Genomic DNA, 27661 nt, shown 5'->3' on the forward strand with positions numbered 1-27661 from the left:
CATAGTGGTGTCTGACTTATCTTGGAAAAGTATAACCTTATCCTTATAAAACTTTTTTTTATGACTACAAAAAAAAAACATATATATCTATATCATCTACAAATGACCTGGCACAGCTGTCCGTTGTAAAAATCAAACTAGGCCCTTGAGTAGAAAAGTTTTCACACTCCTGGACTGGCGTAAAGATTCAAGAGATTTTTTTATGCCATGTCGGAGCGTACCAAACAAGGAATTTGACTTCGGTAAATCACAGCCTCTGTTCAACATTTAGGTGACTAACACTCAGGACATGTGAAAAATGGCAAATATTCTCAAACATCCCCTGATCTTAAACTCCCAAGAGGGGAGTCAGAAGAATCAGAAAAGAATCCGCCCCGATATTTTGATTTCAACCGGCCCACTGCAAAAATAATAATAAAATAGCCCCAAAAGATACTGACTCACTGTCCGGCGGCTTTAGATGAATTTGCCAATGCCGTTTTAGTTGGAATTTTGAAGCACATTTTACTTTTCCTGATGGCTTTTACTTTCTCATTTCAACTTCATTCATCCAGTGTGTGCCACCAAGAGTGCTATTCTCACAGAGCGTGGAGAATCTGAGAACATTATAATTGCTTTGTATGATGAATCAATCCAAGGTAAGGCTAGCTACGACGAATCTAATACCCGACATCCAAGTACAAGCAAATGCCTTTTCGCAGTCTGCGGGAGGGCAGAATAATCCGGAGACAGTTTTGTACCCAAAGACCGCCATTAAAAGTGGGCAGGCCTTTTAACTTGATGAATGCCGCTTGCCTGCGCTACAGTGAATAACGGCCTTGAAGTTAAAGAGCTTTTCATAAATAATTTGCTTTTTTCCGTAAGTCGCGCTTGTGGTTTAACACTGCGGTGACAGTGTTTGTGTTCGCATTAGCGACATTAGAGGAATAACAAGATGAGAATTGCGAGCAGCAGTAGCACACCGGTAAAAACTCTCTCTCATTAGGCTCATAACACCGAGGTGACTGTTTTTGTTTTGCATTGTTTCCTATCCTGCGCTCTCAAAGTATAAGAGTTAATTTCATTCATGCGGCTCATTAAGCAGACGGTTCTCTCCAATTTTGGACAGTGTATGAAAAACAAAACGCCTTGATAACAGACGGTGATCAGATTGATGGTTTTGATAATAACGATACTCAGCTCTGAGTGAAGCCTTTAAGCATTTTTATTTATGCAGCCGTGATGTTGTTAGGGAGCTGGAGCCCATCAACCTCTACTACGTGGCCGCGATGTGTTCCCCACAATTCCGTAGGCACTCTATACTTAATTGTCAGTCAATCAACTATGTTTATTAGGACTGTCCTCTGTGGATTTAAGCATTTTACCTTAGTGCTTGTTCTTTGGTTATACACTTTGTAGATTTTTTTTTGTCCATTGACTAGCTGTTTTTTTTCTCCTCTGTGTCGGTGCTTGTAAAATTAAAATATCCTGAAAGAGTTCCTTTCGTAAGATTTTACAGCTCCAGCCCAGCACATATTTGTCTCCCTGCAGCATCACATGACATGCAATTATACCAAAGCCACAGTGCAGTCCCTGAATGCGTTTCCCCCTCTTTTCCCATGCCGGTGAAAAATATAAAGAGAGTTACGAGGGGTAATTGCAAAGCCAGCCACTTGGAAAATAAATACTAAAGTGTTTTTTTTTTTCTAATGTTGCCTAAACCGCAATGCAAAAGAACGCTGTTGATAAAATGTTCGATTAAAATGCAGCGCAGTCTCAGCGGGGAGCATATAAATGTTGCAGGTATGATGTTTTCCCCCTTTTGTTAGTATGCCAGTACCATTAATTATTTGTCGTGCGCACATCCATATTCATAAAATCGTCCTGTCCATTGCTACATGATAAGACCTTTGAAACATGGATTACATTGACTGCTTCTCGTCCATTTTAATTTCAAGCTCTCCTTCTCAAACCATCATTATCACGCCAGCGCTTGTCTTATTTAGCGTCACTGCTCTTATTTAGCTTCAAGCTAACTGCTCTGTAATGGCTCAGTTTCAACGGTGATTCATGCGCGAAAAAAAAAAAAACACTCCCCCATGTTTCGCCAAAGGGCACAAATCCTCACTTTATCCTTCCGTTAGGGAGGGGGAGCAGAGACGCTTACCTCGCTGTCGTCACGGTAGAGTTTGGCCCAAATTATTCAGTTAGACTATTCATCCGCTAACGACACTTTAGCACAGAAAAGTGTCATTTTGAGAGGAACGGCGGAAACACTGAGGGGCTGCGAATTGTGCCTTTGGAACGCCATTAATGGCTTTGTTTTGCGTGTGCAGCGCGAAAAAGAAAATCTCTCACTTCCTTTTTACGGTAAACCCCCAAAGTGCACTCTCGGTGAGAATCAGCGTAAATGCTAATTTGTTAACGAGCTCACTCGGACGTGCTTTCTCATCATTTTCTGCCGGGCAATTACACCAACACCGACTTGCGTTGGAGACTTCTGCCTAAGAGGAAAGTTGTTTTTTGTGACACTTTAGAGTCAGCCAGTCGTCACTCAAAAATATAATATGAAGAGAAGATGCAAAATTACACACAGGAAGGATTGAGATGACAAATGCTAAATGCTAATTGCTAAAACAACAAAACCACCGACACTCAAAGATGCGATAAAGGTTGACTAGGGCACTTTGCGTCCTGTACTACACACGATTTTCAGATTCAGCAGCGAAGCCACTGTTCAGGAGATTCATGATCATGTCATATAAATGTTTGTTTACCCTTAGCGGAGCATTGTGTACGGGATGGCCTTGAGCGATGGGCCGCATCCCACTTTACAAAAGCACTCACACACAATTGCACCTCGACATACAATTTGAAGTGTTCATTTGGCCCAGCAAGCATGTTTTAAGGTTACAAAAGGACCAAGGGTAAATCACTACTTTCCTGATGTTCTGCCTCAATGAAATCCTAGTGATCCAGTTAGTACAAAAATATTTTACTATGTGGACTCTCTTGCAACCATGTGACCCTACTTAGACTGTGTCCAAAATGTCCTAGTGGCAATCCATTGGATGCTAAAAAATACAAATATACAGTAGTAGCAGTCTGTGCATGTGGGCTAACAATAGCTAGACATAGGAGATCCGTGTGCTTTTACGTCCAACTCAGGGCAAGTAGATGATAAAAAGATTCAGAGAGTTGAAAGGGCTGCCAGCTGCCACGCCGGTCGTAAAAGAGACATTCACTGCCTCAGTACAGTCGAAATTTGGACAACCCCCGACAGGGCGCATGCTGTAATCACAGCTACAAAAGCCTGCGAGTTAAAAAACAAACAAAAAACATAAACATTGTTTGGCATTTCAAGTACGGGGCAACGAGAGTGAAATGTTTTGCTGCCCTTTTGGTTTCCCAAACACATTTCTTGCTGCTTTTGTGGAGATTTTTGACACGTAAGACCTTCAACACAAACCAAATCAGCATTCTACTCCTTCAACCGACTTGGTTGTCTTTTTTATTCATTCTCTCGGCAGTGTGCAGTGCGGCCATCAGTAGACTTCAATCTAAGAGATTATAGAGTGCTCAAGTCCCCTGTGGTCTCTTGCCACTTCTGCAGAAGCTCATAATAGCAGAGTGCCGGTTATTATGACTTGCCTCCTATCGCCGGGAAAGTTGATTTGGACTCCTGTCCAGGCTAAAGGTCTGATCTGAAGTGGTGTAAAACTGCACGACTGATAGGAACTGGAATGTTCGAAACTGCCCCCAGTAAGATGCAGTGCAATTCAGCTAAAGCCGCACTGATAATCAACTGCAGAAGATTTGGTCCAAAGCCAACCAAACTGAAGGTGTACAAAAACATGGAGGTGATTCATCAAGTATGTTGACTTTTTGAATTGCTTGCATATGCATAGTTGGGTCTCTGGGATTCAATCGCACGCATTAGTCGATTAAAAATGATGCATATCTTTTGTTATCTGCATAGTTCTGACAAATTATAGGAATGAGTCATGAATATTATCATTTCATTTCCGATAGCGCCCTCACATTGACCAAAAACACCATTTCATCTCTTCTTTATGGCGCTTCAGACTCGTTCCGGAAACTGATTGACTGGGAAGAACAGAAGGGCGGGGTGAGCACAGGCTCATTTGCATATTCCCCCCGCCCACTAGAAAACTTCTTCTTCATTTTTGTCCAGAGCGTGACAAGCGGATGATGAGTTTGCTGTAATTCTTTATCCTTTGTGTATTTTGAACAAAGCCCATCTTAGCCCAATGAACTATTTTAAATTGGATTAAGTCGTTCTTTTCCAAAGGGGGAAAATATTGTTTTGGCGCTACCGTTGTAAATTAATTCCTCGTTGACAATGCCAATTAAAGCAAAACTACCACTGTTACGATATCATTAGTTTGTAGCGGTGTACTTAGTAAATCACCCGGCGGGGGCACATAAGGAAGCTCTGAGAGGAAAGTCAAAGCGTGTGGATGAAAATTCATCACAGGATGATGTGCTTCCATTCAAGCATGCCGCCAATCCTGATGGGATTCCTTGAGGAGGGTGTCGGAGGAGAAGGATTACGGTGGGCTGCCTAGCAGTAGGTGGTGCTGCCGTGATGAGGGGGTGTTGGATGGATGACGCGGTCGTCAGCTGTCCGGGTCGCCCCGCAGAATCCCCCGGTAGTACCTCCTTTTTTCGAAAACAGGCCTTTTCAGTCTGCTATTCAAAAAGCAGTAATTGCATCATCTTTCAAGCCCTTTGCCTGCGTCTGACTGGGAGACTGGACCCATTAATCAAACTAATGGAGAAGTAAGTGATTTCAAAATATAGGCTTTGATCACGCCGCCGCCATCTTCGCTCTCGGGAGCTCGTCTCCTCCCCCTTGCCTGGCCGAGCTTATCTTTCTATTCCCGCAGTCCTAAATGCACGGACGGTCCTTTGCCGGAGATTAGCGGGGTATTAGGCTTGTGTTAAGCTGGACAAAAACTTTGCTTTTACAAACTCAACCCGCTCTCCATTTTGATTTGGACTTGATCTGAAGCGTGGAGTCCAGCGCCGGACGCTGTGAGTACGAGGTTATGGAATCGTCTGTCTCTTTCGCAAAACCGCTGTGGCCTATTAACTAGCGAGCGGCGTGTGCCAAAGCTATTCCGTCGGCCATATTGATCCTAAAGAGACAGATTACATTCTTAGTGCTCCTCAGGTGTATTGAAAAGTGGGCGCCGGCTATATGAAAAAATAAAAAGTGTAAGTGTTACTTGCAAGCAGAGCACGCTCGCAAATTAGATTCCCTCCCTCCTTCCTTCTCGTCCGCAAAGGCATAAATCACCATTGGGTGAAAACGTCTTAGCATGTTTGATGCCAGCCCCAAATGGTCTGCCAAGAAAACACGAGTGCTTTATTTATTTGACTAATTTATTGTCGGCAAAAAGTGCACGGTTGTTTATTGCCGCGTCACGTCTGGCCGAGGCTGAGTTTCAAGAAGCATCATACGTGCCACTTATCGGCACAATGAGCCAACGGAAGCGAATGCCGCTCTTTGTCACCTTCCCTGCAGACGGCGTGTTTATCCGAGCTGTTTGGACCGCGCGTCAAAGGCTTTACACTCCCACTCCACACGCTGGCACCTCTCCTGGTCTGCAGTGAAAACACGTCTTGTGCGTGTCGGGTGACGTCGGCGCTCATCTGCCGACCCCACCGCCTCCTGTTTGTTTTAGTGACAACCCTTTTAATCGGTTCTCATCCTTTTTATTCTGCCGATATATCGAAATCAGCATCGGCCTGAAAAAAAAATCCATATCGGTCGGCCCCAAAAATAAAGTAGAAGGGAAACGCTCGTGCGTTCGGCGTGAAGCTTTGATACCACCAAAGGACGAATTGATTAACTTGTGATCATGATGTGGATCATTTTTCGTGACATCCTCAAAGCGTAATGAATAAATTTATCGTAAGTGTGGGGTTTTGATACGGTGTGTTGCTGCGGTTTGACCCAAGGGCGAATTGATTAACCTTTGATCGTGATCTGACTGCGGCTCATATTCAAATTGGGTCCCATCTCAAAAACTCGCCAATGGAGATTGAAAAGAATTGATGTCGCTTTGGGATGAACCGAGGCTGCATTGATGAACTTTTCATCAAGATGGAGGATAGACAAGGTCGTGCACTACTGCAACATTTTTCTCAATATTGGCTCACATGAGCTGCAGGTGTACCTAATATTATGGACGGTGAAGATAGAGTATATTTTTTTTCCTGCCGATTGATTCACCTTGGCCTTTTCCAAATCACCCCAACACTTTTTGAAGGACTCTGTGCCATAAGATCTTACGGATAAGTTTTCAAAGTACAACAAAAACATTAAGACCACGTAGCTGATTGCCACCTTTCACCCCGCGGGCGATGGTACAGTTCCATGGAAAATTACCCCTGAGGCTTAATAACCCTTCCATTAGCGGAATGGTCGATTCTCCGTGCTCTTGCTCCAAGGTTACGTCTGGAATGTCACCAACCTGGAACTGCTGTCCTTAATGCACAGAGCTAATCATCGCCTCTGCCCGCGACATTTTCCACAATAAATTACAAACGTTTTTGCAATGAGAAACAACTTGTTTACCATGACTACAACAACTGAGCTACAAGGTGGCATTTTCCAGAACGGGCAAGTTTTTCCTGTCAACACCTCTGAGATCACAAGACGCCCGCAGCGTTTATATATATTGTATTTCCCTCAAGCTCAGCTGTCGCCAAGCCAACCTTTTTTCAAATAAATGCAGGTTATTTGATGTGGAACATGACAGCCTTCTCTACACATCTACAAAGTGTTATAATGTCATCTCGCAACCTTTTTGTGCTCCTTCAAACGATTGTCGGTAATCACAACGGCACTGCGGTAAAACGGCGAATGAGGAAATTGAAAAAGATGAGTCAGGAAGCTCATCATCTCGCGCCCTTTACTTCCCAACGCCTTGCTAAGACGCATGAAAAACAAAACTAGCGGTAACGGAGCGCATCTGTACAGTCTGTCCCCTCTGAAGACAAAATGCACAGCGTTCTGCAGACTGTCAGTCAGATCCGACCCATTGGGCCTTCTTCGTCGATCACGCATGATAGACGCCGGGCGACGACGAGGCCTCATCAGCCATGTTTGTCATGTCGGGGCGTGACATTTGGCTGATTGAGAAGCCGCTCTAAGTCTAATGTGATGCTAATGCGTCGGCCCGTCGCACGCACGGCGGCATATCAAAGACTCCGCCGTCTATTTCTGGCGGCCCCCCCCCCCCGCAAATGGAGCAGTCACGTTTTGACGTATCAGCAAAACAAGGCCAAAAGGTCGTCCCGTACATTTTAGATTTCCCAGACATTCATTTCAAAAGGAATTGGTAGCTTTTGGAATGCGACGCACGCTGTGACTTTTTACATATTTATGTTTCCCAAAGAAAACTTGTCCACACTCTCTCGTGTTTCTGGCGTGTGAGAGCAAAGTTGTGTGCTTCATTAAAAGATAGGAAGTGTACAAAGTGCTTTCACAGGCTTTTCTCACCTGAAGTCACTCGACTGGCACCGGGTAATGGCGACGTGCATTATTCAGAACCATTTAAATAGCATTCTTTTGACCACCGGCTCGCCTTACTAGCAGCCAGACACGTCCTGATATATTACATTGACAAACTTTGTTTTAATGGTAGTCTCCTACTGGCTTAATTTTAGGGCAGGTTGAGACGCTCCCTCCAAAAAAACCCCAAAACAATTAAATATAATGAACACAGTAGTGTGTGTTTTTTTAAATGTACTTTTATTGCAGTTGGAACATTTAATCCGTTCCTTTGCAAACATTTCTTTTTCACGGCTTTCATGTCTTTTCAGTTCATTAAAAACAAATACTGTTTAAACTATTGAAAAAAATGATTAGTCCTATGTTAAAAGAAATAACTTTTGCTTCACTCACCGGGTTCTCTTCTTTTTCTGTTAATTACCCCGTTTCATTACTATCCATCAGCTCGGCAATTGAAGTTTATCATCAAAGATTCACAAGCTAAATTTCCCCCAGGTGAAAGTGTGGAAATTGTGCTCAGCGCCTTCCCAAGGGAATCGCTCAGAAATGGAAATTTATTCTGTTACGGTGCCTCGCTGTGTGAGATGTTTAAATCTTTTCGCAACTACTCGCAGCGCTCAAATTTGAAATGATATTATTAACGGAACAAAGGGAGAAAAAAAACAGTCATGACTTTCACTTTATATTTAACACAGGAAATGTGAATTATATATATCAATGGAATCATCTTCTAATGATGAGGATCTGATTATCTCGTGTAAATCAATTATTGTTTGAAATTTAACACGCGAGCTACCCAGAAAATTGAGCAATTACACACCTGTGGGGAAGCTAACAACATGGCTATGAAGGCTAGCAGCTTTAGCACCATGGGACACTCGTGGAAAGCCAACAAGATGCCATGATACCTTCACCTTTAACACCGCGGCATGTCAGCGGGAAGCTAACGATATTCCTTGGGAGGCTAGCAGCTTTCTCCACAAAGCTGGCAAAATGCAGAGCGAAGCTAGCAACATTAGCACAATGGCAGATGGGAGTCATGATTTGTTTTTAATGCGGTACTCATTTGGTATCACCTTCATTAAGGAGATGAGACAACGTGTGGCCTTGACTAAAGGTGAGAACACATTTGTTCAAGTGCATGGTTTCTAATTCCCCGCCATCACGTAGTCGTAGTATGACCGATATATGACCGGCGCTAATTGTTATGCTAATAAGTAATACATTCACAGGTCATTGATTAGGTTATTGTTATTCAAAGAAAGAACACGCCTCGAGAGTTTAACGCAGTAGACATTTTTATCTTGAAATGAGAACTTGCGTGTGATTTGTCAAAAGTCGGTAAAGATGTTCGAAATAAAGTCATTGCGCGTTCCTCGTTTAAGGTGCTTTGCACTGCTTCTTACTATGATATTCCGTTTCCCCCTCGGCATTCAAAGTGAACGTCTGAGGGTATTTGCCGCCAAGTTTTTCCCGCTGAAGAAACGCAGCCGTCTGGAGCGCATCCCAACACCACCACCTGTTTCCACATACGCCGTTGCACCTTCTCGCAATCCCTTCTCGGCCTGCCTCCCTTTTAAATTGGAGTTGGCGTTTCCCTAGTCTCGACTTTTGTGCTACGACAGTCACATAGGAACACGCCCGGGGGGTTCGGTTCGTCGACTGGAGACGTCGGTATCAGCTGCATGAAAGATTCCTCAGCTGTCAATCCGGGCTCTTCCCCGTCTCACTTTGCTCTCCTTAGTTTCACGCTTGCATCATCTTTTACCGTTCTCTACGCCTCGCAAAGCCTCAAACGACTCATCCCAGCTTGTTGACAGCATTTAAGCTCCTGAGTGGATTTCCAAAGATGGCCGTGCGATACGTTGGACCGATGCGAGCTGGAAAGAAGCCGCGCTTGGCTCCAAATTCGATTAGGAAAAGGCTGATTAGGCACATTATATCGTGGAAGAATTGTATCCTGATGCCTTTTGTCTTCTGAGTGTCGCTTGTTTGGAATCTTAATGAGTAAGCTAGTTGATCATCATCATCCGCTACACGTCTTCTTGTTGCCAGATAGCCTTGTATCCTTACAAAGCTGGAGATGGATTATGTATGCTAATGCTATTGTTGGGTTGGATTCAGGCTACACCGAAATTTATCCTTACTATGCTGCATCTTGTCGATAAAGTAATTAGAGAACAAGGTATGATGAATGAAAAACTCTTGATCCCCGTGGCTATCGCTAGCAAATCTTCTAAATATCCAGCCAGACCGCTGATGTACCGTGTATTGATATCAATCCATGCACTCTGTCACCTTTCTCGGGTTCATCATTTCTGATTAATCACCTTTAATGCGTCTTGAATTATCGCTCAATAGGTCAGGGCAACAACTATCGATTTTCCTTGCAGTCGTAATCACGCAAGTGTGTGTAATATTATTTTTTTTCGGGTAACTCGTATCCTAACCTCAGTGACAAACGGTATGTTTTATTTTCTGAAAACGGGAATATTGAGCTAGCTACTCATTCAGGATGTTTCTTTCAAAGAGGCTTTGGCGAGAAAAATACTCATTAGCCCGAATGCGCACACATCGGCCCGCTCACCCCTTCTCCTTGTGTTTTGTTTTTTTCTCATCTACTTCTACGACAAAAATGGTCTTACGGCTTTCAGCTGCTACATTTCTTCCTCCTCTTTTTTACTGCCAGTGACGCAACCTTCCGTTTTGACCTTCGGCCCTGTTATGGTTCGCCCGAAGGTTGCACGTGGTTCTTCTTCGCTCCACCTCAACCTCTGCAAATACGTCGCTCAACTGGATGAGCTACACGTCTTGCGAGTCACGCGGCGATATTTCCCCATTTGAATTTCAAAGAGGTTGTGCGCAATTAGACCCCGAGATGTCACGTCTGAAGCATGGAGGTAAATATTGCTTCTAGACTCCGACGAACGGCGTCGGGCTTGATGAAATCTGGAAATGAGAGAAGCATTAAAATCTAAGCGTGACTGTTCTGACGTTCCGAGATAAGATGAGTAGCCGCCGGCGCTTTGATTCACATTGGCTTTTATCGACGAGTCTTACGTGGTGGCGATGATGGACATAAAGCGTCGCTGCATCGGTTTGCTTTTTCGCGTTCGGCTTACGTAGGTGGGGTCGATTTGTTTTGCATAAGCCAACGCCGCATCCGAGGTTTCAAAGGTTCTCGCTTTCCAAGGCACCCATCAACACATTTGTCATGCTGAAACATCCCCGTGCTAACGTACGGAAAGATATCTACGTAATCTCAATGGAATGACACCTTTGAAAGGTCAATTGGGATATTTTTACCTGAGTTTGGTCACCTTAACTCCTCCGCATGAGTAGTTTTACCCCCTTTGTTGGATCCAAATCACGAGCCAACATGCTAATGCTAATCGCTATCGCCGGGTCAGCCCTTCTCTGTATTCCAGGTGGTTACAAACAAAGCTGCCAGGCTTCCCGAGGCTTGACTGACATTGAAAGACCTCCGCCAATTGCACCCCTCTTTTAACCCCCTGCCATCTCTTTTGCTTTATCTGCGCAGGCTGTGGAGACCAACCTGGCATCCAAGGACAGTCACTGGGTCTATGCCAACGAGGTGAGTCCCATGCTTTTGTTTTAGGCTTTGCACAACCAGACCTTTACTTGATATTGCACAACGGCTTTTTATTTTAACTCTTGATATCAGGATGCTCTCAACGCACATCAAGGTAAATGTTCCTCTAAAGCGGACGTAGCTCAACAGTCAAGTGCGCTTTTAGTGAATACAGACATCCCCCCCCTCGTGTTTTTTTGAAGTCCCGATGTAAGTTTACCAGGATTCCAATTATACTAAAAAGCAAATGGATGGAAGCGTATAAAAGGCTTGCTCCCAGTTGACCTGCCAGAGAATTAGCATTTCAGTTCCCAGTAGGAAGCTGGCTGTCCACAATAACACACACACACACACACACACACACACTCACAGACTCAAATTGGCGTCCATTTATCTTGCTGAAACGTCACATCCAAGAGTACAGAAAGATGTCTTTGGAATCGGTGCTCAATGATTAATGAGGAGGAAAATTTTAGTTAAGTCGTTGGGGGTACACCGTAAACCTGATTTGTGTTGACTTTGAAAATTCTGTCTTGAAAATTGTCTTTATTATATCTCTGGATTGCTGTCATGCTCTCGCAAGCGTCTCCAAATGGTCCAAAACGCTCCTGCTCGCCTTCTAACTGGAGCTCGTAGGAGGGAGCATGCAATTCCAATTCCGGCCTCCATCCCTGTTTATTATACAGATCACTTTCCGATTCTTGTATTAGTCTTTAAATCTCGCAATGGTCTCGTCAGAGGACCGGATGCAACCGGAGGTGCCAAAGATCATTTTTGCAATTCATCACCGATCAGTTCCACGCAATTGACCCCGAAAGCCAGCTATCCATAAATCGATGATCACGAGTTAACAAAAAACCCTGTCGCCATTTTTTCAGAATGCGTAATTTTACGGCGCCTCGCAATGCAAAGCGATAGTCCTGTTGCACTTTAATGTAATTTAGTTCAGGTGACAAATCGTTAACTAAGGGGCCTCGAATATTGATTCCTCAAAGTTAATGAGGCGTTGGGTATCGCCGAGCTCGCCGTCCAAATGTCCTCACCTTACATTACACCTCACATTTGTTGTGGGCTTTTTTTCCTTTTGGTTTTAATAACTACCTTTGCAGCTGGCTTTAAATCAGCTCATCCAGGCGTGTGGGTAAAATATTACCCCGCATGGGCTAAAGAGGCCTTGAGCCGTTCTGTCTTCCGCTTTTAATTCCTATTATTGGTTTTGTATGCCTCACAAAGCTGCACAGGGAACGCTTTTGCAGTCTGAGCCTGTTTGATAAGTGACAGGCTATAATTTTGAATTTGAAGCCGTCTTCATAGCCGAGCTGCTGCATTCCTTTTATTACAGTCTTAGAGAAATTATGTATGAGCTAATTTTGCACTCACTTCCTGTACGCTAAATCAATGTCCTATCAACAATGTGTCTTTTTGCGAGATGTCACACTTTGGTTTTGACAAAAGGTGACCTTCGCTAATCTTTCCAACCTCATTCTCAAGACTATGAAACAAGTTATAGTTTTCCATCCTCTTTTCCCGTTTTATTATCCAAGGTAAACTGTCCATGAAGCTAACGTTCACCTCGAAACAAGGACAATGTGCACTTGTTGTCCTTTGGAGCTTTTCGCTTGTGTAAGAAGTCATTTCTATGAAACAATTAGCGTCATTTATAGTAAATGGTGGTTGGTTTAGATGATTTTTTGTTTTGAATTTGACCTCATCTGCAAAATGGATCCCTACGTGGCTTTCTTTTAAAAACAACTTAAGTTGTCCTTCTCTACAGGGTAGGAGGAGATATGACGCAGGGAGATGATTATATTTTGATTAGCGTCCAAATTTGTTTTCCCAGACCTTACAACGCATAGCTGTGCGAGGAGGTTTTTAAAGCTGGACTCGAAATAATGAATGACGGAAATATGTATTTGGATTTTGACAAGTGTGTCCTGATTTAGAGTTATTCACAATTGTCCTCATGGAACGACATGGACAGATACGTTCATCTTAAATAATTCATCTTAATGTTGTTTTAAGCGTTTACTGTAAATTCCCAATCACACATTAGAAAGTGTAATAGGGGGAAAAAATCCATGAAATGTATTTTTCAAAGCCTTAAGAGAGGAAAAAAAAATCATGACCTTCTCTACTTGCGCCTGCGGACTCGAATTGAAATTAAACATAGGCTTGTTTTATCGCCGGATCCTGCAGGGACATAAATAATCTTACACGTCTGCGGAGTCTGCATGCTGCCTGCTCATAACTCAATCATGACGTTCATTTCCAATGCATGACCCACAAGTGACAAAGCCAAGATCCCCGACGCCCCCCGTACTCCCAACCGGGAGGCCTCTCACATTTCATTCAAGTCCGGATCCGACGAAGGATGTGTTAATCCGCCACCGGCCACAAGGCATGACTGTTGATGCGTTGCTCCAAAGAGAAATGAGAGAGTGCATGATTGAAATGAATGAGGATGAAGATGTGTGAGGAAGATGACAGGGCAAAACCCTCTGGTTATTTTATATTTTTTCATCAAACATGTTAAAATCTCTTTATTCAAAAACATGACATTATTTCTAATTGTTCACAAACACAAATTGATAAAGATTTATTTTTTGGTTTGGTCTGTAACATATCAGAAAATCGATAAAAAAATGTTGATTGTTGGTTACAAAGTAAACGCAATTCCTTTTATTTTTAAGTTTTTAATTAGTTTAATTTTAAAATGTTGATCATTGTTTAAAGTAAAAAAAGTAAACATAATTCTTTTTATTAAAAATGTTTCATTAATTTGATTTTTATTTTATTTTTATTCAACATAAAGATAACCGGTCCACTGCACAAGTCGGATAATATTTACTGGAATTAGTGAAGCCATAAATGTGTTCATTTTTATTTTATTTATAATACATATTTACTTATTTTCTCTTTTTTCTAATCATTTACATACTTTTCTACTCCCCTGATAATATGAACTAAAACTAATACTAAAAGTAGTAAAAATATAAGCGTTTTTTTTTTTTTAATCCGAAAAATTAAGCAAATATTCACCCTATTTTTGCCAGATAGACATAGATACATATAGAGAGATAATTTATTTAATAACCGCATGTGTAAAACTGGCCACGTGTGGCTGTCTTTCATGAGTTTTTGTGTTCGGAGCCAATAAAAGTTTCTCCGAGGCTGGAAAGTCATCGGCCAACGCAAAGTCATTGAAGAAAAGAAGAGAGGCTTCTAAATTGGATATTAAGAGTCGCGGCGCAGCTCGAGATGAGCGCATCGATGGTGCGAATGAGAGGCGGCCGAGCCTCCCGCTGACCCGTCCCGGCCGAACGCAGCGTGCAGACTTGTTTTTGGCGTCTGGAAATTCAGATGGATTGCACATCCGGGAAGGAGTTGTTGTGTTGTTTTTCTTCTCAAAAAGCGGCACGATGACACCCGACAAGGCGTGATGGATGAGGCGGCCGCGCCCGCTGTGTCAAACCGAGTTGAGGAGGAGAATCCAGAGATGATTGATGTCCTCTGCTAACGTAGCGCCACATAATTGGAACCCCGCCGACGCCATCTTGGCCACATTAGCCGCCGATGACTACAAAGTCCATTTAAAGATGCGCACTCACCACCACACCAATCAACTTTTTCTTCCGTGAATTCCTCTCTGACAGCGTCCATTGCTCTCCTGAAAATATTTCCGAGATCTCTTATTGGGTTTGATCCCACGCTTAGTACGTCTGCCTCACAGCCACTTCTCGTGTTTACTCAAGATTTCTCTGAGTCCTCCATTTTCCTCCCGCAGTCCCGAAGTAAGTTTGAGAACAATAACAATAATTGCTCTCCAAATATATTCCTTGTCTTTGATATCAGCGCAACCTTGGCCTGATTCTTCTCAGGAAAAGAAGAAACTCTTTAGCTCTCATTTCTAAGCATGTGCTTCACATCTCCAAGATGGAAACAATGATGACAAATTAGCATTCAAGGTAGCATTGCCGTGGTGAGAGCGGCGAAGGAGGGCGAGTCTGATTGGTGGGCTTGATTAGAGCGTTTGGAGGAGAAGAAACACTTAATGGCTTAACAGTAATTGGATGAAGACAAAGGTGGCCCGCCGGCCGGCTGTGATTGGAAGCAAAGATTAGCCACAGTTTAAGGAATGTGGACAAAATGTGCTCGGAACTCACAAGGCATTATTAACCAAAGCCACTTAGTCCAACTTTGACACGGACGCAAATTAAAAAACGGTGAAGTCGGTTCAATTGGCTGACGACAAGTTTGGGCTAGTGTCAAGTCACGGCATTTCCGTAACCCGGCGCCGCTTTCGGGTCACGCTTTCCCGTCGGTGTATTTTCACAGGTGCGTCGGACCGGAAGCCAGCGTGTCAATTCAAATAAATAATTGAATTACTCACACGTCATTCCACCCTGTTGCGTCGGGATGGGAAGGGATTTCGTTGCAATTAGGTAGCCGTACAGAGAGTTCAATATGAAGTGTAAAGGCGCTGACTGTGCAATTCTCCCCGGGCTGTGCGACGGCGTATTTTTCAGTACGCCACATTTCTCTCTCTTCCACTTCTGATCACATCCTTGTCAAATCGTTCGTATGATTTCTCAAACCGCATCCCACCGTCCCGTCAGGATTTGTCGTTCCTCGCCGCTTCTGCAAAGCACCTTCATGTCCAATTAATTAAACGCGTCGCCACAATTACTGGTCTTATTTTTATTTATTTATTTATTTCTTGATGAAAGATTAATGGCAAAGACCGAGTGGCACACTGAGGCTCATTTAACCTTTCTGTCAGATGAGCTGGATTTGATTAATGCCCGCTCTTGTCTGGCTGTCATTGCCGCAAAGTTGCATAGCCATGCACATTTTGTTCTCCCACAATCTGATGCGGGTCGCCTTTCCAGTGGCTTGATTCCTTTTTTTTTTTTTTTTTGTTTCTTTTCTTTTTTTTTGAGGATGTAAACTCAGAAAACTGTTGTACAAGGCGTCTATTAATAACTTTGTATAACTGTAAGTGGAGCACTCGCCAAACCATAATCAGGCTTCATTATTATAATTATAATTTATAAATATAGATAAATAGATATATATAGAATTATATAACCATTTATAATAGCCAAAAAAAGAGCCACAAAAGACCTTTGAAGATGACACTGCACATAACTTTTTGGCTCATGTGTTTCTTATTTATATATGTGAGAAAAACTGAAAAATCGATGTTGTATTTATGAAATCAATGAGCCGCTACAGAACCCACGATGTATTTGTTTGTAACAAAAATTTTTGAATTCTGACAAAAGACGCTTTGTACTTCTAGCGGCAGCAAACCAAAACAACTCCAAGCCCTTCTCTGCACCAAGCTCGATTTCCATCAACACTTTTAAGACGAGCTAACTGAAGATTCAAAGACGGCAGGGAGCAAAAATATTTTTAAAAAAATGTCAATAGAAAACCAGCATGGAAAGTTAATACCACCAAGATGCTGTTTCATCCCACACAATCAAAGTAACATATTAGTTATCATTCCAGCTCCAAAAGAAAACAAAAAACATTGCCCTTTGATTTAGCGAAAGCACAAATCATTATTTGCTCTCGACTGAGGCAACATCCAAATTATTTTTCACTCGATACGACCTGCTCTAGTGACAGAAAGTGCTGACAATTGTCTTTTAATCAATTCTTTTTGATGAAGTACACGCTGTCCTTTGTTAAGCGACGAGCACAGGTGGAAAATGTTCACGCCGTTGCCTTGGTGATGCAATAAAATTGCTTTGACAAGGCACAGAGGGAAAAGTGCACCTTGTTAAGTTTCCAATTGTGGCACATGCTTTCCACACCGCAGGTCCTGCATCTAGCTAGCTAGCCTTAGCAGCTACAATTTGTGACTTTTTAAGGCTCTTTTGATTCTGAGCAAATATTCACACCGTTTCTGAGGTTCTTGCGCCACCCGTTGCCTCGCGTGCGTCACCTCATGCCACCCGCGTAGCCCTTGGAGAAAAGAATTCATCTGAGGTGGCGTACGGAGAACAAAGCAAATCATCACAGAGTGTCGTGGAGGACAGACAAAAGCTCTGATGAGGTGGATACAAGAGTTGAAGATCACAATGTGTCATTAACCCCCCCCAACAGGAAGTGAGTGACGCTGACATGATGGAGCTGGTCCACAGCTCCTTGGGCCGCATGACGCTCATCCGCCAGGTGTTCCCGCTGTGGCGGGACACCAACGCCCGCTGCATGAGGAACAATCACCGCATCTCCTCGTTGCTGTGTGACCCCCAAGAAGGCTATCTGCAGTCCCTGGAGGTAACGCGCTCGCTCCCCGCCGTCATTCTCGCACTTCTTGGTCACGCGGCCATCAATCATGACACCACTTGCTTCTGGACTCGGTATGAAAACAAAAGCAAATGGTCCGTAACGTAACATTTTGCCAAATCACACTCCCAAGATTGCGCATAACAAATAATATGGCACCAATTAGTGATTAATTGCTTCACCCCAAGAAATCATTAAGCACCAGCTTTTTGCTGTAAAATCATTTAAAAAAGAAAACAAGCATCAGGAGTGAACAAAAAAAAGTATTTAAAAAAAAATGCCTGTTCAAATGGAAAGTCCCGTTTTAACCGACTCGCCGCTTTCACGGCTTTTGTTACCATGACAACAAGCGTCGCAATGTTACATTTTCTTTCACGGAGTCATCACTTCATCCATCACCAGGCAGCAGAACTGAACTTTTTAATTAGCGTGGGGATCCAAGCATGCTAAAAATAATTATTAAAATAGCAAAGCACACATAAATAATAAATACAAGTTTTTGTCTAATTTCCAACCACGCGCCTAAAAATCTCGTTCGAATGTACCGCAGCACACCGGTCGAGCATCGCCACCTTATCAATAGAATGATAATTCATTTCTGCCAGAGCGAGGGGGGAAAAAAAAGAAGCAAGCTGAGCGCTATCATCCCTCTCTTGTTGCTGATTCCGTTGCTGCAAAACATTTGTAGGACAAGTTTGTTCTTTGGGAACGAGCGTCGTGTTTCATCTGCAGCGACGAGAGGGCCGCTTGGCTCAGCGCATTGTTTTGCTCGCCGTGCTCTCCACGACACGTGCCGCGTACGCAAGTGCCTCGTGAACACAGCTGCACATATTAGCTGATTATATATGCGCGTGTATATAAATTAAAGGCCCTTGATAAGGCAATCATGAAGCATGAGTGGCCATGAATATAAATGACCGTAGCGCAACGTGACTGGCGAAGCGGAGTCAAACGTCCTCAGAGAAAATTGCTTTTCAATCGCGCAGGTAAGAGTTGTTGGTTTTTAACACGCTTCTCACAGATGGTGGCATTTTTTTCTCACAATTTAAAACAGTTCCCGTAAAATGGCCTCTTTTGTCTAAATACATGTCAAGCGGAATGAATTGAAAAGAAAAAAAGATGGAGGCCATTGAGTCAATTGTCATTAAAAAAAAAGATAGTTTCGACTATAAATGTTAGTTTGCACTACTTTTGTCCAAATATACTTGTGACCGCAAGCTGCCTGCTCTCAAATTAGTTGCTTCTTTCGATTCTAATTAGATATCCCGACTCTCAATTCATCAAAGAAATAGGAGCATAATAAAATCAATGACATGAATATTAGGTTTGCTTAATGAAATAATCTTTATAATAAAACCACATTGAGTCTCTAATGCGATAACGCTGTCTTGTAACCTCCCACTTACTGAGACATTGGAAACTTTCCTCGTATGGAAAGACGAGTCGCTTCAGGTCAATCGTGTGTTTGTGCGGCGATTAATTCATCAATCGGTCACGCGATTAGACCGCGAAAGCGGTGAGGGAAAATAAAGCTCCTCCGTATTTTCCTCCGTGCCCACGCATATTTGTTATTCTCTCCCCGTCTAGCAGTGCACCGCATGACCTTAAGGGAAGAGAAGTTGACTCGGCCATGTCTTACCCCCCGAGACTCTTCAACCTTTCATGCGCCTAACGCCCCCGAGTGACAGCTTGTATTGCTTCCACACAGTGCGGTTCAGGGATTTGGGGGGGGATCGCAAAATCCACCCTCACACCAGCAGTGGACATGATTCCTGACAGGATGCGCCGCAGAGACACTTATGAAAGAGGCGAGACGAAATAAAGCCCGTTTGGACAACTTCTTGTATTTCTTGTTTGGCTCGCCGCTCTCGGCCCCCGTTGTGATTTAACGCCTGTCCGGACGGCCGCCATGCGCGCGCAGGGCCGCAACGCAGGAATGGATTTATTAATAAGTCATCTTCCTCTCCCTCCTCAAGGCGAGTGTGTGCGTGGGGGGGTGTCGCTGCCGTCACAGGACATAAACGCTTAATTGTCTGCCAGGCTATGATCAATATGAAAATACGCCACCTGGAAGTGCGCGACGGCGAACGCAGATTTTGACGGGCGCCGCCCGGGAGGCACGAGTTATCGACATACCGCCACGAAACAAACGGACGACTGATTTTTCCGCATGAAGCGACGGACGATCCATCCGAACGTGCGCTTATTACCCTCCAAGCGTCACGCTAACATTTTTTCTCATTTGATAGCCACGTGTTTGTTGGTTGGTCTTGAATGAAAAGGCAAAATTGCAGCCACCTTCAACAGTTTATCTCAAGGACCACCCGGAATCATTTCAAGCCAGTTCCACTTAGCAACAAAATTTCTACTTGGCACATCTATCATGAGAAAACAGTCCGGACAATCTCAAGAGATTCCATTTTGTTTGAAGCAGCCATTTTGAGGGATTTGGGGTGCTTGAAAAACAAACTTGCCATATTTTGTTTGATTGCAAGCAAACATGACCCACTTGTACAGATGAGATGTTTTCATCTCTTTGTGTGGGTGGAACATCTTCAAACCATCACTGATTTTTCTTCACCTGTCTCTCTTTACCAGTGCCACGTGTATTTTTTTTTCCTTTTCTCGTTTTAGTCGAACAAGCTCAACCCTTTTGCTTGTCCTTTTTCCGGACAGGTGTCCAACCTCTACCTGTACGACAGCGTTCTGATGCTGGCCACCGCCTTCTACCGGAAGCTGGAGGACAGGAAGTGGCACAGCATGGCCAGCCTCAACTGCATGAGGAAGTCCACCAAGCCGTGGAATGGAGGATGGTCTATGCTGGACACCATCCAAAAGGTGGGCCGCCCGCCAGTCGACCCGAACGTGCGGCAACGTTATTTTTCTGCTTTACAGGATTTTCATGGAGAGGTTTCAAGTATTCAAATGTTTTTTTTTATGCTCAGGCTGTTTTTTGAAGTAGTCTGTTGATCTACTGGGACCCGTGCCAGACTCCTCTAACACACACACACACACTACAGTGAAATCAGGCAACATGTTTGTGAAGAAATGGCTTCATTTCATCTTGTTGAATCTTGATAATGGAATTTGTGACGCTCGCAGACAATCACGCTGGTTTCATCTTCTTCAGCCTGACGTGAGATGACAGACAGACAGAGCATGAAGAGAAAACAAAATAGAAGTGACTTTATTGAAGTACCTCGCTCTTCAAAAAGACACTTTTAATGGCTGCCTTTAAGAAAAAAAAAATTCAACCGACGGATACGCTTTTGTAGAATGACAACACGCTTTGCATTGATTTGTCCCACATCGTTTTATTCAGCTCTGATGCAAAACATGACACAGCAGTCAAGTTTGTGGCTGCGGGCGCTTTGCTCCCGGTGGAATACTAGGAAGTGAATCCAGAGTTAGAATTGTGACGAGGTGGCTTTTTTTTTTTTTTTTTGCAGGGACGCATCAGCGGCTTGACAGGATTTATGGACTTTCGGGCGGAAGGCTCCAATTCTCACGTGCAGTTTGAGATTCTCGGAAGCAGCTACAGCGAGACCTTCGGTAGACGTCCCAAATGGGTGAGTTTGTCATCCGCGAAAATATATTGTATTCCCTACATTTACGTACGAATGGCATATAGTGACAGAAGTCGGTCATTCCGTTGCTATGACGACAGCTGCGCATGTCACATTTGCATTTTTCAGACAAGCATTTCATAAAAGCACAGGAGGGATTTTGTTCTTAGAAAGTTTTAGCAGCAGGAGGGGAAATTCTTGACGGTGAGAACAGAGAAACTTTGGTGGGATAAAAAAAAAAAATTGATCAGATGTGACAGCACATTCATTCATCCTGTAGGTTCTTAAAAGAACTACACCTGTAATTTTGCCAGTACAGGGAAGAACAGAGGTCAAAAAAAAAAATCTGCAGCCCCTCTTCTGACTAGTTGTTATGGTAACATGAATTGAAAAGAATGAGCAATTTTTTTTTCCTTTTGTTTTTTTTGCTTTACACATATAGTAGCTGTGAGATTTTCGCGTTGGCGGCTCTTAATTTCTCCATTTTTTTCTTTGTACGTCAGAGATAACGGCGTATCTCGCCGCACTGTTCCCCTTTTGAGTCCTTATTGCACAAAGCATGAGCATCGTTTGCATTTCTAATATTCGGTGGGCTATTTTAAAAGCGATATGGATTTGCACTCCGCTGTCCTTTTGTGGCAGGCAGTGTGGAAGCGCTAATGAAAACAGTCTTTTTTTGTAATATTCTCTCCATGTGACCTCGTAGCGTGTGTATGAAACAATTGATCATTTTTCCAAGACCTCTCCACTAACCTCTGCGGTATTGCTGCTCCATTAAAACACCTTTGGCTCTTCTCCACGGCTCCATTTTTCACGGCGCCGCGTCATCGGCCAGATACTGTAAAGTAGATGGCACTCACTGTTGTGGCTCATTAGGCATCAGAAAGGAGAACATTAATGATACATGTCCTCTCAGGTCACAATGGGATGACGTGAAAGAGCCGAGACAACCTTGTGAGGGAGGTAGGAATAGAAAGATGCCCTCGAAAGATCTTCGACATCATGCAACGATCCAGCGAGTTACTGTGGTGGTCTTTGGAAGTCGGCTAAACTCTGCTTTTGTTTGTTTTTGTTGGGTTCGGTTAGTAAGGCATTGTTGATTGGTTAGTTAGTTAGTTAGTTAGTTAGTTTGGTTGGTTGGTTGGTTGGTTGGTTGGTTGGTTGGTTGGTTGGTTGGTTGGTTGGTTGGTTGGTTGGTTGGTTGGTTGGTTGGTTGGTTGGTTGGTTGGTTGGTTGGTTGGTTGGTTGGTTGGTTGGTTGGTTGGTTTGTTAGTTTGTTAGTTTGTTAGTTAGGTTGGTTTGTTGGTTAATTAGTTGGTTAGGGTTAGTTTGTTTGGTCGGTTGGGTGTGTGCTTGTTAGTCTTGAGTTGACGGATTGGAGTGGAGCGCTTAATTATGTAGGTTGACTGGTTAGCAAACATTTTGCAATCCCAATGCAGGTGAAAAACACAAAACACAATCTTTTTTTGTCTACACATCGAATAAATTATTCTCTTTTGACCTCGTGCAAGTTTTGTGAAGTCAACGAAGTACCTCTTTTATTCTAAAATGAAAACGTAATGTCATCTGAGAGGCAATGAAAATGGCTATCAGTTGAGTTTTCAGATCTAATGAAGTGTTTTGGAAACGTATAATCGTAACTTGCGTTGACAAACTTGAGTCTGGTTTGTTTGGCAAGATTAAGCCCTGCGTACTCTGGCTCGTAATTTGTTTGTCGCCGCCACTGCCGACGTCCCAATTCCGTCAAGGGGCTTCCCGTCGAATGAAGAGGAATTGACTTCCCTTCTTTTTTTTTTTTTTTTTTTTTACGTTCAATCCATGCCGAGCGACGCAGACCAGAAGCCATAATGAAGATTTAATCGCCCCTCAGCCCGAAGCCGAAATCACCACGCTGATTCATCATAACGCCACCATTAAGGAGTCGTGAAGAGGAGACGCGTCACGCAGGAATCTCACATGTCTCCAGCCAAGACACACAAACTCTTGTATGTCCAATTAGAAGCAGAAGGAGACAGCAATGAGATGCCACATGTGATTACTCGCCGTGTCTTATGTACATTGCCAGACGCTCAGACGCTGGCTCATATGAATATGGAGAAAGTCCGTCAGTGAAATGAGACGCGGCATTACACGGCGTCCTCCGCATCCTACTCAACCTTCCTCCTCCCTCTCCATCATCGTTTATCCGCAACCAGTCCATTTTCCTCCCGGCCTGATGGCTCTTAGATGAGGCGTCTCTCTGCTGAAGACACTCTAATGAAGACTGAAATACTATTTCCTGGACGGCCACTGCGAGTTTGCGCCACCAGCTCGCCGCTCGCTCTCCCGCTGCAGAGTGATCGATGGCGCTCTTGTTGTTTTGCTTCCCTCGCTTTGCGCTTATTGATGTGTCAGCTCCTTTCTAAGCAGATATTGCAATTGACTTCCCGTTGGCATGAGGCTCTTCGCCGAGAAAAGTCCGCTGGTCGAGATGTAATCGCTCCTCTTAGTCGAGCATCTTTCATGCATCAGTCACAATTGATTTCTCCCGGGCGCATTCAGTAACGATGACAGCCGTCTTGTGCTGAGTGGGGAATTATAGAGAAACATGGCGCCGCCGTGGTGCGCCATTAACCTCTCCCAAATAAGCTTATTTCAGGAGAGACGGCCATGACGAATACGTTCGTTATTAGACCTCAGAACACCGACGCGTCCAACGCCGACCTGCACCGCCGATGCTTCTTCCCGAGCGTTTTAGTTCACAGTGGCTGGAAAAATTCCATTTTGAAAGTTTCTTTTTGAACAGCAAAAGTTCAAGTGCTAAGTGTGTACCGTGTTCTTCTGACCCATGAAAATTGTTGCTAAGAAACAAAACAAAACAGTAGCTTCAAAAATAGGTCAGGGGAAAAACGCCAGTACATTGTGGATATTGAAACATAGAGTGGGTCATATCGACCCGTAAACAATTTTCCAAAGAAACTAACAGAGCAGGAGCCAGTTGGCATCTGGTTCAACCTGCCGAGATGGTTTGGCGACCTCGCTCGCCAGGTCCTCGCCCGGCATGAAGAAAACACAGCGACGTCTGCTTAATCAGAGCAATAATTGTGTCATGGCTGCCAGTCCTGGCCCAAACAAGGCCCAGCGGCCCTCGTCATCATCATGCCAAATTGGACCGTCTTTTTTTTGTTCTCGGCAGCTGTACAACGCCGCTTATTTGGCCATGTTTTTTTTTTTTTTGGCTCCACTCGAGTCCCTGGAGAAGTGGACAGACTTTTTCTCTCTAGCCAACAAATGTGGAGTCAAGTTGGAGCGGGTTTGAGTTGCTTGACATCCAGCCATCCATTTTTGCTAGCGCTGGAGCTTATCTAGCTAACTTTGTCAAGTGTTCAAGTCAAGTGCCCATCACGGCTCCCCCCTTTTTCTGAGTTTGGTCATGTGACGTGATATCTGAGGAGATTAACAATAGCTAAACGATAAAGCTAACTGTGGTTTTAATTTAATCGTCTTTCTCGCACACCCACAGACTCGCAAGTTGCTGACTTTAGCCGCATTGTCGATCTGAACGCCGATGCCGGGGGTTCTTTCATCTGCGGACGTGACATCAAATGTGGAAATGGAGATAACGGATCATTTTAGATGTTCCCTGTTTTTGTCAGAGCGGATTGATATTAGTAGTCACTCCGTGGTGTCTGTCAATGAGCGATAGCTTCATTCCAGCTTCTTCTGGAAAGTCTTCTTGACTTTCTGAAACTTAGGGAATCAACTTCAACAGTATTCACAAAGTTCCTTTTCCAATATTAGGATCAAACGATACAAATAGCCAAGTTACGTGTGTGCATTGGACTGGCTGAAGTAGCTCAAGGCAAAAAATCGGAAACTCGCTTCCGCTATTGTTCCGTGCGTCGTAATGACGCAGTCGAAATGGTTCAATGACGAGCGTCATCGGCCGTCTTGTCCCCGTCGGGTAATTGAAGCCCTAAAAAGGAAAATCATTGCTGCCTTTCTTTGTCAGTTTAAAACGATCATTGGCATTTTCGCAGCCTCGTTAAAGATTGAGCTTGGTGGCCATTAGCCAAATAACCGTCATTACGATGTCTTTTTAAAAAGGCATATCATAGAACTTCCATAGGTCAATATCGTCGACTCTACGGAGCTGCAATATGGGCGCTCTATCGTCCCTTTCAAGTCTTTATGCATCGCAACGTCTTAACATCTTCGAGAGAAAAAAACTCCGATTATGGCTTTTGTTCCCTGGTTGGACTTTTTTGTTTTCAAGCCATTGTCCACTCCACCCTGACACCCATACACGATACAGTCCTACTTAACTTTTTCATTTGATATAAGACTAGAAAATTGGAAAGTTGGAAGCTGCTTTGTGAGGGAGGGGGCGAGGTTGTTTGGCTGCAGGCCGTCCTTCTTGTCCTGTCATTTCCAATGAGGAAGACTCCTGAAAAGTGACGCATCCCATCCGGGCAGGACACTTGACCGGCGAGAAACGCTGATTAACAATTTAAACGACATCTTCTTGCCAAGCGGAGACGGAGCTCACAAAGTTGACGAGGCGGAAGGCTAACAAATGTTGGTGTCTTATTGTGCCTCGACTTTCCTGTATGGCCGCCTCTGCCGCTTTCATCTCTAAACAAGCCGCAGATTACATTCAAAGTGCAGCAGAACATTGTTGTCTCGCCTGAAAGTCCAAACAACATTCTAATAATGGCTGACACCTGTCGCCTTGGCAACCAGATGTCTTGCGAGATACGGCCGCCGAATCATAAACTGTCAGCTGAGGTGATGGCATTTGTTTCAGCTTGCTTGTTTCATTTTGCGTTCAACGTCTTTTGGAAATTCATTCCACGAGACATTTTGTTTGTTTTGCATGCTCGGGTGCGTTTGTTTGAAAGAGCGCAAAATTACCGTTACAGTCGTTGCGATGCAATGGCCGCATCTCATTGCTCTGAGTCTCTAACTTGATCCGGTTTTTTTTCTTTCTACCGTATAGTTGGCATCGTGGGACTCCAGCCGGGGTCTGAACGGAAGCTTAAAGGAGAGCCGGATCGAGAGCGGCATGCAGGGGGTGACGCTTAAGATTGTCACCCTGTTGGTAAGTCGCATGGGTCAACTGTGTGTTACTTGTACAAAAAGATAAAACTGACCAAACTTGGACAAAATCTAAATTGAGCAAGGTCACAGAAAAGTGTCCTCCTAGCAGGAAGACTTTCAGGCATAGAAAAAACAACGGGCAACCCCTCTGGGAGCATGTGTGACAAAGCCCGGCCACTCGTCGCTCGAGAGGACTTTCAAAGATTTTTTTTTTACCCCCGCACGAACTGGGCCGTTCGAAACCCTTCAATGTCAGTTTGCCCTCTGCCAACTTTCCTTTCCTCCCTCCTCGTCTTCCCCCCACCGCGCTTCCTCTTCTTCTTCATGCATGGTTTCCCTCGCAGTGTATTTCTTCACATAAGTTGAGCTCAGCACCGTCGCCTCGATCACGCCATACGCCCTCCCTCCCTGTTTCTGCTCTTAATTCCTCTCTGGCACTTCATAAAGACGGACAATTTTTTTTAGAGGTCCATTTCCACATTGACGAACCGCCACCGTTGCCATGGTGGCGTCAAGAGGAGCAGACGAGACTATTTTATCAACTCTGGCTCCTTCGGAGGCCCCTCAAGTTTCACGTGTACTCATCTCTGCCAGCTAGTTTGCGGTGCATCACAATGAATGATTAAAGCTGCACTAATGAACTTTTGGGTGTTTCCGCTCACTTGGGTTCGCCTGCATTTGTAAAGCGTAATTAACTTCCCGGCCCCTCAGGTAAATACAACGAATAGCGCTGAGCATAAGTTTCTTGAAGGGACAATGACAATTCAATAGAGGTCAGCCTGACTGATTTTAATTTGTTTTGAGTTCTTGAGAGGGTTTTTTTTTGTGGGTCTACCAAATTTTGCGTTGAGCAGCAGCCTAAAAGTGATTGTTCGTCTTTTCTGAGCTTCAGTTCTGACCATTTGAAACATGATGTTAACAGGAAGAGCCGTTTGTGATGGTGGCAGAGAACATCCTGGGCCAGCCCATGCGATACAAGGGCTTCTCCATCGACGTCCTGGACGCCCTAGCCAAGATCCTGGGCTTTAAGTACGACATCTACCAAGTTGGAGATGCTAAGTACGGCTCGGCGCTCCCCAATGGCTCCTGGAACGGAATGATTGGAGAACTCATTGGAAAGGTCGGTGCGGGGTTTTGCCTTCCGGTGTCCAGATTTAGATCTGAATGGTTTCTCTGGTAGATTTTCTTGTTTTTAAAAAAAAAACAAAAGAGGGCCCACTAATGGAGTTGCTGTAATAGAAGCAAAAACAGAAAAGCATCGCACAGTCCGCTAAACAGTCGGTCGGCTTGGTTCTGGGAAATAGAAGGACAAAGGTTTGAGAGCATGACTGTGAATCATAATAGTCATATAGTTCTCGCCGTAATGGATTTAGAGCTTATTTTCTCAGGCCGCTAATGTGAAGCAAGTCGCTGTCATGTTTCCTTTCACACACAGGTTCAATTTTATTTTGCGTTGAAACAGAAGGCTGCATGAAAAATTTTGACTTCATAACGGTCCTGACTTAATTCAGACCACCTTGAGGCTTTCATTGACCTGATCGGGAGAGGCTGGCTGAATACAAAAATGGCTTTGCAGAAACAGAAGGTCTGGACGGATCATGG

General features: G+C 43.9%; 1 protein-coding gene across 5 annotated transcripts in view; it reads left to right on the forward strand.

The window, feature by feature from the left end:
- The window catches only part of LOC148393061 (glutamate receptor ionotropic, delta-1-like), a 145113-nt gene that overhangs the window by 106146 nt on the left and 11306 nt on the right, over positions 1–27661 (forward strand). For all 5 annotated transcript variants that reach the window (XM_088384541.1, XM_088384542.1, XM_088384540.1 and 2 more), the window contains 6 exons: positions 11067–11120; positions 17232–17405; positions 20091–20252; positions 20864–20983; positions 25959–26060; positions 26982–27179. In XM_088384541.1, the coding sequence (XP_088240667.1) occupies positions 11067–11120; positions 17232–17405; positions 20091–20252; positions 20864–20983; positions 25959–26060; positions 26982–27179 (810 nt within the window). The remainder of the gene's footprint in view (positions 1–11066; positions 11121–17231; positions 17406–20090; positions 20253–20863; positions 20984–25958; positions 26061–26981; positions 27180–27661) is intronic.

Source organism: Syngnathus floridae, chromosome 9 (assembly GCF_059516105.1).
Source record: "Syngnathus floridae isolate MCC-2025c chromosome 9, RoL_Sflo_1.0, whole genome shotgun sequence".
NCBI classification, from domain to species: Eukaryota; Metazoa; Chordata; class Actinopteri; order Syngnathiformes; family Syngnathidae; genus Syngnathus; species Syngnathus floridae.